The sequence below is a fragment of the Gymnodraco acuticeps genome, unplaced genomic scaffold, assembly GCF_902827175.1.
Source record: "Gymnodraco acuticeps unplaced genomic scaffold, fGymAcu1.1, whole genome shotgun sequence".
NCBI lineage: Eukaryota > Metazoa > Chordata > Actinopteri > Perciformes > Bathydraconidae > Gymnodraco > Gymnodraco acuticeps.
In genome coordinates this window covers 406,969-421,579 of record NW_022991960.1, presented here as the reverse complement: position 1 = coordinate 421,579, position 14,611 = coordinate 406,969, and the positions used below count along the sequence as shown (strand labels likewise).

Sequence of the window (14,611 nt, the reverse complement as noted above, 5' to 3'; positions counted from 1 at the left end):
TAATGTGCTTTGTCTTTATTGGATTAAACACAATCTGTACAGAGGCTGTTAGATGATGTACATTAGGCTCCTACAACTAATACAATAAAAAGTCTCACTACATTTAGGAAACAAAACATGACCATAACAGCTCACAGTGGAAATAACAGTGGAAATGTGAACAATTTCTAAAATTAACATAAAAAAAACCAACATGCGACAAAATCAGTGCAATAGGAATGGATTGAGAGTTCTGAATCCCTGCTTAGTCGGTAAGCTTTTACTCTTAACTTGCAATATATTGCTCTTAAAATAGAATAGTTTACGTCAGCTATTATGTCTCTGAGATGACAGACTGGAAGGGTTTTACTGTAGATAAGGCACCAGGTTTGCGGTGAACCACTCTCTGGAGAACTGCAGGTGGTCTCCCTTGGTCGCAAGAAAATCCAGCTTTCCAGCTTTGTCCATGGCAGCCAGACCCAGACGATCCTGCATGGAGACAGACATGATTCACTTTCAGCAAGTGAACTAAAGGCAGTCCTCGCTGTCGGGTACCATGGCTGCATTTATCATGATTATTTTGTCAAGGAAGGGTCCTAGTTGAGGTAAATAACCAGGAAGTGGAAGCCATGATGGGAGCTATTTGAGTCCTCTAAATGCTCAGGAATGATTTATTACATATATAGGCAAGAAAAAAGAAAGGAAATAATGCGATCCCATACAGCAAGATCAAGCAAGACAAGTTTTAATAATATCTGCCTTAATCCTCAGTGCCGTATGATTCTTTTAGACCCTTCCCTTTATTCCCCCGCAAGTCTTTATAAATGATCTTTCCTTGACCTTAGGACAATGTTCGTCTTAAACCGAGTAAAAGTACTTCAGAAAAGAGAAGACTAAACGTTTTTCCTTGAGCTCTGTTTGTAACACCTTTTTAACCGTGCAAAAAGAGTTGGGATGAAATGTACAACCGACTAGGCTAAGTCAATAATCAGAAATATGAGAATCGTTTTAAAAAGGTTAAAAGACCAATTCAAATGTCGGGTGGTTTAGTATTACATGTACAAGTTTAGGGATTGCAACTGTTTTTACAAGGTGCTATCCATGACAGACCAACTATACTTGTATAAAATCGTTGTAGACTAACCCTAACCCTGCTAAGACTGAGACTCTATGCTGATAAAATTAGTTTCATCTAGTTCAAATATCATTAAAGATTGAAGAGAGGGGAACAAGTATCATGCTATCATAAACAGACTTACCTCCTTGTAGAGAAGGCTCTCCTGTAGAGTTTCAGTCTCTTTGGCCTGTCCAGTCTTCAGGAAGCCAAACCACTACAGCGAGAATCAGAGGTTTAGTGATGCTGCTTTATTATATTTAGTGTAACATACATATATAGAGTGTGTTTGTTACCTCTGTATCGACAGGGTCCACCACGGTGTCCTGCAGGAACTTCACCATGACGAACTTCTCCAGCAGCTGGAGGTTCTTCTTATACGTCTCATTCACTGCCTTCAGAGCAGAAGGACGTGTGACATTAGAAACATACTGAGAAAGATGGTCAGTTTGATTCATACTATGAATACATACATATCTCAATCAGCAACAGCAGCTTCTACAAACAGTGTGTACATCATTCAGACACACTATAGGAGGACTTCATTTGAAATCAATTGCATGCAATACAATTACTTTTTGTATTTTAAGGGAAACTATGGTTTCTTTTATAGTCAATTTGACTTTTGCAAGACCTTTTTGTGAGACTTTGATTAAATATTTTTGAAATACTATAAAAACACTATACTCTGACTTAATATCAATTTTGTATGACATATCTACAGTTTCTTTTTTAAATGTATTAATAATTATCAACCATTAAATAAATATGAGTTATAACTGTTTCTAAAGGGTGTCTTATTGGGAAATAATATTAAATATTTTTCTTACTTGCTTAACTGGTGCTCTTACCACATCTCAGTCTTAATACGTCAATGAAGTCTGCCAGATTCAGCAGGTAAAAGCCTCAGTAAGAGGAGCTGTAGTTCCATGTATCTTATCAAACTACTTTCTTTTAAAAAAAACTATTACTTAACATTTTACTTTCCCACAGTAGCCAATGCTTGCATGCTGCCCTCCCACTGCCTGAACTCATTGTACTGTATTTTTGCATGAATAGGCGCTTTCACACTGCGGTACTTTTCCCACAAAGGTTCATGTGAACTTAGTTCATGTGAACTCTTTTATCGCGTTCACACCAAAAAGAGCCGGTACTAAAATTAGTTCATGAGAACCTTTTTACCCGCGGCTCTCTTGTGAGAAAAGAGCTATATTTCTGATTGGCTGGAAGGATTGCAAACCACGCCCCGCAAAACTCCCAAAAAGTTTTGTGAAGCCGCAATTTTATTATCCTCGCATTAGCATTAGCATTAGCCCAGCGCAGAAACGCAGAGAGACTAACTTATAGCAACACAAAATAAAACATGGGAGCGGTGGAGATGAGGAGGTGTCGGCGTTCTGGCGATTTACTCGGAAGGCTTCTGAAGCCAGTCCCTAACTCCGGGGACTTCCGGCCGGGGACTCCGGGTGGCAGTATACGCCGTGAAGTGGTTTGCGGCCTGCCAGTAAGCCCAAAGCAGAAGAAGAACAAGTGACGTCAGCGGCTTCATTTGCCTAATCCTCCCCCAGGGACTTTTTCCAGTGTGAACGCGATCTGTACTTAGTTCATGCGAACTAAAGAGTTCACATGAACTAAGTTCACATGAACCTTTGTGGGAAAAGTACCGCAGTGTGAATGCGCCTATGTTATATTTGCATTTGTTCCTCAGACTTCAGTTTGTCTGAGGTGCTGCGGCTGCAGACTGAAGCTGTCTTCATACATCCTCCATACTGACCCTCTCCTGGTTGATGTCGGCCAGGAAGAGGCTGTGCTTCTTGTACAGGTCGTCGTTCAGCGGGTCGTGCCAGTACTGGGCCTGCACCAGGCTGATAATCACAAACACATCCGGTCAGTGATAGTGTGACAGACAGACAAACAACATCAACACTGCTGCTGAACTCATCAGTGAGAGATAGACAATCCTTCAGAGAGGGAGGAAACTCACTGTTTCTGAACCAAGTCGCTGTAAGCTCCGCTGTTCAGAGCTTTGCGGATCATGTCACAGATATGGGAGCTCTCTCCGGGACACCGGGGCAGCCCGTACACTCCTGAGGGGCGCAAACACAACAAGACAATTTGTGACTAGATAGTATTAAAGGTCTCCTATTATACTATTTTTCATCAATATATTATAGGTCTCAGATATATACAAAACATGTCTCTGAAGTGTTTGTCTTGAAATACCAAACAGATCATGCATTGCAGCATCCCATAAACCCCTCTGTTTCAGCCCTGTTTCAAAAGTGCTGATTTTCTGTCTGTCACTTTAGATGAAAATAAGGAGCCACTCCCCATGCCCCTCTGATGCTCCTTTCACACCAACGCGATTCCCGTTCTAGCTCCGTGCTAGAGCGTTTCTGATTCGGAACCGGTTTTTATTTTCAGCCCACGTTTTGTTCACACCGCCCAGAGCCCGACTGTTGCTGCCTCTGCTGCGTCATGACGTCACCGCTTACGCCGCTGATTTTCTCCCCAACGGCGTCGGGTCGATGATCGTGTTGCTTTTAATCATACGAAGCCAGATTCAATTAAATAACGACTTCTCAACCCTTGTACTTTTCTCCAGAGTGCCGTGGTTCATTGTTTATGAATGTGTTTCAGCGGCATTTACCGACCGCTGCAGTGCTGCCCGCTGTTTGGCATCACAACGCTGTTATGAAAGTTTCTCTGGTATAAAATGGGTGATGTTAGCATAGCAACCAAAGCTAAACTGACTATCTTGACGACTTGTTGCTATCCTATTGTGGCATAATCCGGCACATTTTTCATTGTGATTACACTTGTGATAGTCGGATATGAGTCATGACAACCTGTGCAGGCTGTGCAGCCCATGTATTGATTCCATCCGATAGCTGCTATAATACAAAACAAAACGTATGCCTGCTCTCCACAATGATCAATGACTACCTTGGTTGGTGATTGGCTAATGGTTACACAAGCCAACAAATCATTATGACATCATAAAGTGGCCAAAATCAAATCAGCTCATTTTCAGACAGGCTTTTATATAAATGGATCAGGACAAAAAGAGAGAGAATCTTTTTTCCTGAAACTTTCAGAATCTCTTTACACAGAGGGGGGAAAAGTGGATTTTGCATAATAGGTGACCTTTAACACTAGAGGATCTGACATGGAGAAGTCTTTCAAGTGCTCACAAAGACATGACTGACAAAATGTATTTGGTCAGAGCAGCACTGATAACATACATTGAGTAAGATCATGTGCTTTTGTCCAAAGCTCAGTAAAGCTAATAAAGTGACCTTTGTGTTGAGAACTGTTATTTTCAATATCAAGAATGAACTTTGAAACTTGAGTATTATTGGGATTAAATAATCACTGCTACACCACTTGACCAATTTGTATTTGATTCCAATGGTTTTGCAAATGTAACTCACGTAGGAGAAGTTGTTTTAATGTATATGCATTTGTTGACTATTTACAGCAGCAGGACAATGTTTGCAGTATTAAAAATAAACTACACTGCCCACGATCATGGTAATGAAGGAACATGTCTGTGTGACTCACTGTTTTGAGACAACAATGAAGCTCTTTGGCAGACGAAGAAAATGTATCTGACTTTGAAAACAAAGATGACACTAGTAAGTGTACCCATTTATTGTTGATTTTTAAGTATAATAGAGATTGTGTTATATACTAAAAGCATAATAGCAATACTTTAGGGATTTTATTATTACATGCAACTCCAACACGTTATATAGATGTATCCATTCATTAACTCTGTGTGATCAGTATACACAAAAAGAAACAGAAATGGTTTGCAGCAGCAGCTCTGCTTTAATGTTTTTTTTGTTGTAATGATGTTACCTTGGTGCTGGCCCCCGACAGAGATCAGGGTTTTCATTGGTGGAGAGGGACAGCGCTGAGCCACGGCTCTCCTAGAAAAAGAGGAACCAGGAAGTATCAAAACCAAGCTTCCTGATTCTCACTCGATGATGTTGCTATTCTTACAATAATTCCTTCCGCAGACAAGAAGGAAACTTCACACACAAACAGTGAATTAGCTAAATGTAAAAACCATCAAGTGTGCAGGACAGCAGTTACGTACAGAAACTGCGCCCCCTGGGAGAAGCCCATGGCGTTGTACCCTCCCTTCAGCTGGGGGTCCTGGGTCAGCTGACTGCACGCCATGGACACCTGCTCATTCACATCCAGGAAAAACCCATTTTCTGTGTCCTGCAGGAGGGGGAATATGAAAAGTTCAAAGCATGACAGGCAGATTAAGACGAAGAAAAGGAGCACCGTCCTGAGGAGAAACGCGGAGAGATGACTTCACGGTGCCACGACAGATCAAAGCAGAGTCATGCAGGTTTTCTATGAATATTAACGCTGAAAAATGACACCGTGAAGTTGTAAAATAGCTCCTTTCCTGATGTAACCTGTGCCACTGGCATTGCAAATATCACAGGGTGGGAATCCTCACACGTCAGGTGGATGTGTTCATCACACTATGATTGTTCGATTCACATGTGATGGTTAAACACAACATATGTTTTTATTGCATTTTCTCTGTGTGATTGTATTTGAAATGTTCTTTTGTTCTCTATACTTGTGTTGTAAAGCGTTGTATTTTGTAAAACACCTTGTAAGCGCTTTTTTAAAGTTAATTTTTGTATTAGTATTTGTAGTAGTACATTTTTAAATTATTATTATATGTTCAGATGTATTTGTTTGTACAAGAGGAATAAAGGAAGTTTTTTCTATTTGATATAAAAATACATTATGAATTTATAAGTTTGGAGTTACAAAACTATATCTATTTTATAGCTTGAGAAACACACAAAAAACAATATAATATTTATAAAACATGTCAAATTAGCTCCAAAAAAAACAACGAATTGACAGAACAGAGAGATATTCAATAATATTTCATTTAATATTATAAGTTCCTTTGTAAGGGGGTTGGTTGTGGCTGGGGAAGTGTTCAAGTACCTGAACGACATTCTTCCCAATCATCAGTGAGAGCACGTAGATGCCAGAGATTTCCTCCTCGATCATCTTCTTCATGGCCCCCATGCTGAGCGGGTTACAACAGCTGTCGCCTGGTGGACACAGAAACAGTTCCTTTATTAGAATTCAAGATATTTAGCTCACATTGACTCACAATAATAATAATACAGAGTGTATTGCTCATGAGGAAGCAGCGCATAAACACAAGCCGTTTTTCAGAAACACACAGAACAATGTTCTGCTGTTAAAACATGGAGGAGCTTAAGTGGAATCATAATTGTGAGTAGAACTTGACCTCAGAGGTACCGGCCATTCTTGTTGAAGGAGAAGTGTTTTGTTTTTCACTTCCACAGTATGCAAGTTCTAAGTTTAACTTTGAGCCTACACGACACACCTCGCTCACATCATAGGTCAGGTCAGTCAGTTTGAATTTAAAAGTCTATAAAGAAGTGGTGGTTGGGTTTTCTTTGCTTTCACTTATCACAGCACTCACCTGCAGTACCTTTCCCTTTCTGTTGTGAAGTCTTCAAAGCGAGATCAGGAGCTTTATTTAGTCTCTTGTAAAGTCTTAGAATTGTAACACAAAGGAGATGCTTAAATATGTTCATTGTATAGTGTATAAAATGTCATTGCATTTAACATAACCTCACTTCCTGCTATAGGGTCCATAATTATAAAGTCATGCTGTGAAGCCAGACTCATCTTTAGTAGAGATGATATGAGATTTGTATTTGTATAATATGTCCCTTAGTTTTAACACCTTGTAGCTTCATTAAAGAGCTGGAACAAGCTGATATGAAATATGAAATAATGAGTGATACTTGAGTTTTATAAGATTTTTGTTAAACTTATAGATACGTTACAGAAGTAAAGTGGGAAACTGGAAGTTAAAGGGATAAATAAACAGATCAAATTATACCACAGGAAGGTTGATAAGACAGCTCCTTAATGTCATTTTGTATTATTTCAGAGTAAGAATGGGCAGCAGCACCGTCACTCACCCATCCCATGCCAGATCACCAGTGGTACGGTCCCATTGTCGGATTTATAAACTGGGCTTCCTGCAACCAGCAGCACTGGAGCCGCCAGGAGGACACACAGGAGGGCTGCTCTCATGTTGGACCTTTAAACAAACACATGAGGGGTTGAATTTTGCATTTTTATGTTGTGAAATATGTAATACATATTTCTCTTTCTTAATGTTGTACTACTTTATCAAAACACAACATCGCAAGACAACAGGAGCTATTATATATTACATCTTCTTTTAATAAGAATGGCTTATTGTTCATTGTTCTGTACATGTAACAACACTTAGAAATACTTCCTTGTTTTCACACATTAGGTAAACCTACAATTATTCCTGAATTACTCCCTTTTAAGGATTACTCCCAATTTGGGATAAGTAAATGTTGCTGAAATGCTCTGTAGCAGTCATGTGACAGTCAGAAACTAAGCTGACAGCAGCATTTCCTATTATCTTCAATGCGTTCACTTCATTATAACTGCTCATGGACTGTTTCAGATCTATCAGCAAAAGCCACAAAGCTAAGACAGGGAATTAGACCTTATAAAGTACTTTTAAAACATAAAGGCAATTTAAATGACTCATTGCGGAAATTAGCATGGACAAGCTAACTTACTAATCAAAGAGGTTAACATCAAATAAACCAATAAATAATTACAATTTTAAACATACAATTGCAGAATTTTAAATATGTAGAATTTTGAAAGTCAACATAACGTTAAAAGCATGGAGCTTTAAGTTTAAAAGCAATATATAAGGTTTTAAAACACCCTAAATGTCTAAAAAACATTACTCACCGCTTGTGTGTTCTTCCTGCTTTTGTTTGTCACATGACTATGTTTAGGGAGAACAGCCAATCAGCTTCAAGAGGCGTCTAACTTGTGACTAGACTTTTTCTTGTTACTAATCCTGTCTGTTTTGTAACCTGCGTTACCCACATTTCTACCGATATGATGGTTATTTAACCTCTTAGTAACTTTTATTTTAAACCCCGTGTGGTTACGTGTCCGCCTCACTTGGCGTTTTTATATAAACACGACAGTGACAGCTGCTAGCTAATTAGCTTGCCATGCTAGTTCGTCGTGAAAATCAACAACATTCCTGTCCAGATTTATTAGTCAGTACAGGACAGTACATCTAAAAGAACAAAGAGTAGGCCGGAGAGAAAAGGACAGGATGTCTATTCAGTACGAGGACCCCACGTTAGCGGGCAGTTACGATGTTGTGGGGTCGTTTCCCAAAAGTTTTGGGTACGGGGCAGAGGAGCAGGATCTGGAGGAGAACTGCTCCACATCAGCTGACAAACCCAGGATCCTGCTGATGGGACTGAGGCGCAGCGGGAAGTCATCAATTCAGAAGGTAGGGCACATATGCATTTAAAATATACACATTCTACACATTTCATTAATGTTAGTGCCCCCAGAAGTAGTTGTAGTGCAACAGTAAGTAAATCTGCTTACTGCTAGACTGATACTTCCACTACAACTATTTGAGAGTTATATGAGCTAAATACTACAAATTAGGCTTTCAAATACAAAACATAGGTTAAGAATGTATGATGCATTGCGGTAGGTTAAACAAGCTTCCAGTTTATTAGAGCCCCCTGGCTAGAAATAATACACATTATATCCTGCAATAAATCCCCAAGAAAGCAAAAAAGTCAGAAACTCAGGGAAAAACAATTTGATAGAACCAGGATGGACAGACATGGAATAGGTGTTTATTTACAGATAAACAGAAGTAGCATGTAGTTCCAAACCAATCACATAAACTTAATATCAAGGGCAATAAATGAAAGCAGAAAAACATAGGCGTAAAAGAATGAAGGCTGTGGATCAGTCAAGAGATTGACCTTAATCCTCTTCTCCTCTGACCAGGTTGTTTTCCACAAGATGTCCCCCAACGAGACGCTGTTCCTGGAGAGCACCAACAAAATCTACAAGGACGACATCTCCAGCAGCTCCTTTGTCAACTTCCAGATCTGGGACTTCCCTGGCCAGGTGGACTTCTTGGACCCCACGTTTGACAGTGAGATGATCTTCAAGGGAACCGGCGCTTTGATATTTGTCATTGATGCTCAGGTGGGATAAAAGAGAAGAAGTTTGTAGGTTTCTAAAGGCTTCCTGTGTGACATGAAGTAACACGTCTCTTTTTATTTCTCGTCAGGATGACTACGTCGAAGCTCTCGAGCGGTTGCATCTCACCGTATCCAGAGCCTACAAAGTGAATCCAGACATCAACTTTGAGGTGTTCATCCATAAAGTTGACGGTCTGTCAGACGACCACAAAATAGAAACACAAAGGGACATTCATCAGAGGACCAACGATGAGCTGGCAGACGCTAACCTGGAGAAACTGCACCTCAGGTGAGCAAGATTAGCTGCAAGAGTTAGCTCTAGATTTAGCTAGAAATGATTAGTTCTAGTTGATTCTTTACAATATTTGGCACTATCTGCATTTAAGTGCTTAAAGTTTCAATTATCAATGTTTTTTACTTCTGCTTAGAAAATGTGTCTAATGTGAAAGATGTCGCTCATCTTGACAAACCCACAGATAGTTATCCAGTGACTTCTCAGTTATGCATGCAGCAATAGTCTACTTTTGCAAACTGTTCATTTTAAAAACGTTATAAGCTTAAGTTTGTTTGGCTTCTTATAAGCCTGTCCCTTTTCACTCAATTGGTTTAACCATTTGGTCAGTGCAGATAGGACTGTACCGAAAAATTCCAAGCTTCATTCATAATGATGACATCCAAACATTTCCACATACCCCAGAGCTTTGTGTTGTCCAAAAGTCCAAATGTATTGGAAAAAAGATAGATAAGATCCTTTTCAAATTCACAACATGTAAAATGTCCTGTTACAATTCACAGTGGGTGGCCTTAGGTCTTGAAACAAAATAACATATTTACTGCAGTCGAAACTGTGCTTCCTGCTTGCCACACTCTAAGGGTTGCAACTGTAGCAGAAATGTATTAGCACCATACATTGCATTTTACAACTAAAAAATCAATTGCAAAAATCAATTTCCCCTATTTCTTTAAGCTTCATTTGAAAAACCTTAATAGAAGCTTGAATTCAGTCCAAAACGCATAGATCTAACAAATAAAGCTTGGACTGCAGCGGTGTCTTTTACCTTTTTGTGGGACACCTGTTGGTAATGTCAGACATTTGTAAAGTGTCATGTTTCTATTCTATTCTGTCTGTGGAGCCGTTGAACTGATTTGTTCTTATGTCCTCACAGTGAGCAGAAATCTTTAGTGTTATAGAAGGTTTCTCATTTCACTAATTCCCCTCCTCGACTCCTATCCTCGACTCCTATCCTCGAGTGCTATCCTCAAGTCTTAGTCCCGCCCACAGGAGATGTGAACCGAGGAGAGAGGAGGGGAACCGAGGAGAGAGGAGGGAAAGCAGCAGGCGGTAACCGTTAGAGAAATGAGAACTCCTCTCCTCTGAGCGGTCATTTTAAAGAGACGTCCATTAATGATGACAGGAGGCACAGCAGCCCTCTGTCTGATGGACAGATGTGTCCATGACCACTTATATATTTACTTTAATTCATTCACAGTGCGGTATAATGAGACAATAACAGGCTACAGATGCGGACACACACACACATATATTTATATAAATATATACAATTTCAGAATCAAACAAGTATGAGAGCACTCTCATAATAACGTAACACAATCAGAGACTGGATATATCCCCCCCCCCCCCCCCCTCTCTGGTCGCTACAATGAGGAATGGAAATTACGGGCCAAAAGTTTTATTTACAAGTATTAAAAGTAAGCAGAGGACACCAAACCAACTGAGACCTGTCTGTCTGCCGCATCTACGCACACACACACACACACGTGCACCTGTACCGCACACACACCTGTACCACACACACCTACAGCTCCTAAAGCATATAATAGGCTATATATCAGGCTACAGCTGTTGTGTATTTTATTATGTGAAGCACTAAATGGTCTTAGAAAAATATCGACTCTTTGTTTGTAGATATCTACTAAACTAAAGCATACAAATACAGAGAGTAATGTAGGCCTGTTATACTGAGTGATATATACACACTGCTCTGCTTTCTGCACGGACCTCACAGCTGTTCTCTCTGTAAACATCGCGTTGTGATGAAAGCAGTTTCTAAAATAATATCCAGGGGATGCATGCAGAGCTGTCATTGGCTGAGATAAGTCCGGCCGTGCGTCACGACTCTTTGAAACATCACTGTTGCCGGAAATACATCCGCGGAGGAGCCGTGGAGGACCCATCAGTGTATCCTCGGTTAGAGCTCCTCCAGAGAGCCTCCTCGACGCTCGGTCCTCGATGTGCATTTAGAGAAATGAGATGTCCTTCAACATGGCTCGCTGAAATCCATTTCCGGGTCACTACCGGAGGACCGAGGAGTCGAGGAGGGGAAACTAGAGAAATGAGAAACCTTCATAGTTGTAGAGACTTGTTTGGCTAACCTCTCTCTTGTTTCCCTCCTCAGCCTCTACCTAACCAGCATCTACGACCACTCCATATTCGAGGCCTTCAGTAAAGTCGTCCAGAAGCTGCTTCCTCAGTTGCCAACACTGGAGAACCTTTTGAACATTTTCATCTCAGTATGTTCATGCACTGAATTACAGAAAAAACCCGTTTACGTCTGTATTTGTACCGTCTTTATTTACATCCTTCCTATTTACAGCATTCTGGGATCGAGAAAGCCTTCCTGTTTGACGTTGTTAGTAAGATTTACATCGCCACAGACAGCTCCCCGGTGGACATGCAGTCCTACGAACTCTGCTGCGATATGATCGATGTTGTCATTGATGTCTCCTGCATTTACGGGTGAGGAGATTTATATTTGTTTTAAGTGTTGGCACAGATAGTTTCCTGTGGTTTGAAAGTCTAAAGGTGCCTTCCTTCCCCTGTTGGCAGGCTGATGCAGGATGGTAGCGGCTGCGCCTACGACAAGGAGTCCTCGGCTATCATCAGGCTGAACAACTCCACCGTGCTTTATTTGAAAGAGGTCACAAAGTTCCTCGCTCTCGTCTGCATCCTCAGGGAGGAGAGCTTCGAGAGGAAAGGTCAGTTACATTGGCACTAGTCGACAGCGGTTTGATTATACAGGAAAGAGGGAATGAGGTGTGAAGCTGCCAACTCAGAGGTGTCTAAAGCTAAAACGAGGTTTCATCCGGCTGTTTTATCATCAATTCTAAGCTGATTAAAAACTTTCTGCACACATTAAGGCACCCTTTTTCATACCATAAATAGTCAACTTCTTTAAATGGGCCAGGTGTTTTGAAATGAGTATTGAATATTTAGCTTTAAAAAAGGAAGACTGAATGTGGGCAGTAAGATTAAGATCAAAAATGTATTTATTTTTTATTAATATGTTATATGTTTCATCTGAAATGTTATTCTGTTTATTTTTCACTGGTGGAGTCGATTTACTCAAGTACGTACTAAAGTAGACATTTGAGGTACTCGTACTTATACTTTAGAATATTATACTTATTACTACACTACAATTATTTACAGCTAAAGATTATAAAGTATACAAATGTTGTATACATATGGAAAATATAATGCATTTTTCTAGTTTAACTACAGTTTAAATAGCTCAAATGTGCACCTATTACAACAGCAAGGCACATATTGAAGTCAATATTACAATCTCAAACAATTTCCCTATTATTGTTTTCCTTTTCTAAGTGTGCAAGACAAAGCTAATATGTATTTTTCCCATTTGCTCTGAGCGATTTGAACACTGTTTTTGGATGCTATGCTTGTAACATTTCTTATTAAGTAAAATTCAGCTTTAAATGACGTGTGTTCTCTTGGCAGGTCTGATAGAGTACAACTTTCACTGTTTCCGAAAAGCCATCCACGAAGTGTTTGAAGTGGGAAACTTGCCTCAAGGCGCCCGCTCGTCCAGTAACAACCTGACGGGACTAAAGTACGCCGGCGCGCACAACGGAAGTGCTGTTTAATACACAAAATGATGCATACAATATGTGAAAGCAAACATTACTCCTTACAAGCACATGTTGCCTTATTGTGTGCAACAGAGTGTGTGTCAGCTGAATAATGAAAATAGACTAAATATGATCAAAGAAATATATGGTTTTAGAAATACACATCTGTCCAGTAATACAGGGGTGTTTTATGCCAAAAAAACACACACTGTTTCCTAGTTTCTGCACATGTATCGAGATGTCAGCTATGTTTACCTAATGGCCAGTTACTTCAGTGTACTCATACAAATACTCCTTAAGCGCTCATTGTGTGAGCGAAAAACTCCTTTGACAAGCTCTCAAATGCATTTCCTCCAACAAAACTTTACAGTCCAAACTTCTCTCATGTTCCTGCTTTATTTTGCTTTGAATTATAGAGTGCTGTGAAGGCATTTAATCCCTTGTATGAACAAAAGTCAGCAGAGTGTTTGTGCTGCTGTGTTTTCTGTTGATAATGACTCATGTGCTCTGCTCAGCATCCCCGCACTGTGCCAGTTTCACCATTAGAGCCTCGCTTCGATTCAACAGCGTGTTGGTCCTAATGGAGTCTGGAAATAACGGACGATGCCTTTCTCTCGCACAAACCCCCCCCCCTGCTGAGCTTGTGACGAAGCTTCTGAACACATTCACTCCACAGTTTACTTTTCGATGCAAGTGTTGAATAATATTGTCAGAGATTTGTTTTTTTAATTGTACATAATTCTTTAATAAAATATGTTTAATATTTTGATGAGTCAAACTTACCTGTGTCTTTGGGATTTAACTTTAAAAGCATAGTAGGTATCTTATAATTCTAAGATAGTAATTATAATTATAATATTTCATCATTTTGAGAAACACTATAACAATCTATTACATACTTAGACAAAAGTATGACTACTAATTTTTATTATTGTTTAATATCTTTTTACATTTATGTTTTATATATTGAACACAAAGAAAGCATTATGAAAAACGGTTTCACAATAATATAAAGTGATAAGTGGCTTTACAGACTTTACAGATTAAAAAAACAAAACTACAACATAAACAATCAAAATGAAAACAATGATACCAAAACATGTAAATAAATCCATCACATGGTGTTTTTTTTATTACTACAATGCGAACTTGACTTAATAGTATTAATAATAATAATTATCATATGTTGTGTAGAACCATTTAAAACGTAACAGTATTTTACAACAGGAACATTCTAAATAATCCAATTAAATGACCGAGTAAAAGCTTTATGAAAGGAACAAGATAATAATGAAAAAGCTACAACAATAACATTGAAAATTAGACATACACATGCAGCAAGGAAGTAAAGCACATAGTCAAGTCATGACATAATCAAGCCATTTTTTGAATAACCTTAATCATTTTTGAAGATTTCACAAAGATTGGGACTGTTGTAAGTAGCAGATTTAAACAACAGGTGGCAGCATAATCAAATGTTAATATTTTACATTTTAGAAAGATGTACCAGATGTCACTC

At 39.3% G+C, this 14,611-nt stretch overlaps 2 protein-coding genes across 2 annotated transcripts; one reads left to right on the top strand and one right to left on the bottom strand.

Moving 5' to 3' along the window:
* Positions 1-8,119, bottom strand: ppt1 (palmitoyl-protein thioesterase 1 (ceroid-lipofuscinosis, neuronal 1, infantile)). The gene is made up of 10 exons (XM_034200726.1): positions 7,925-8,119; positions 7,102-7,223; positions 6,083-6,192; positions 5,199-5,326; positions 4,958-5,028; positions 3,078-3,180; positions 2,868-2,958; positions 1,390-1,488; positions 1,239-1,310; positions 1-468 (listed from the first exon to the last, which is right to left on the bottom strand). The coding sequence occupies exons 2-10, from the start codon at positions 7,214-7,216 to the stop codon at positions 346-348; spliced, it is 912 nt and encodes a 303-aa protein (XP_034056617.1). The 5' UTR covers positions 7,217-7,223; positions 7,925-8,119; the 3' UTR covers positions 1-345.
* Positions 8,006-13,858, top strand: rragcb (Ras-related GTP binding Cb). Its single transcript, XM_034200725.1, has 7 exons — positions 8,006-8,486; positions 9,005-9,208; positions 9,294-9,493; positions 11,622-11,736; positions 11,820-11,962; positions 12,053-12,201; positions 12,962-13,858. Exons 1-7 carry the CDS (start codon positions 8,304-8,306, stop codon positions 13,105-13,107), a joined length of 1,140 nt encoding a protein of 379 aa, XP_034056616.1. The 5' UTR covers positions 8,006-8,303; the 3' UTR covers positions 13,108-13,858.
* The last annotated feature ends 753 nt before the right edge of the window (positions 13,859-14,611 follow it).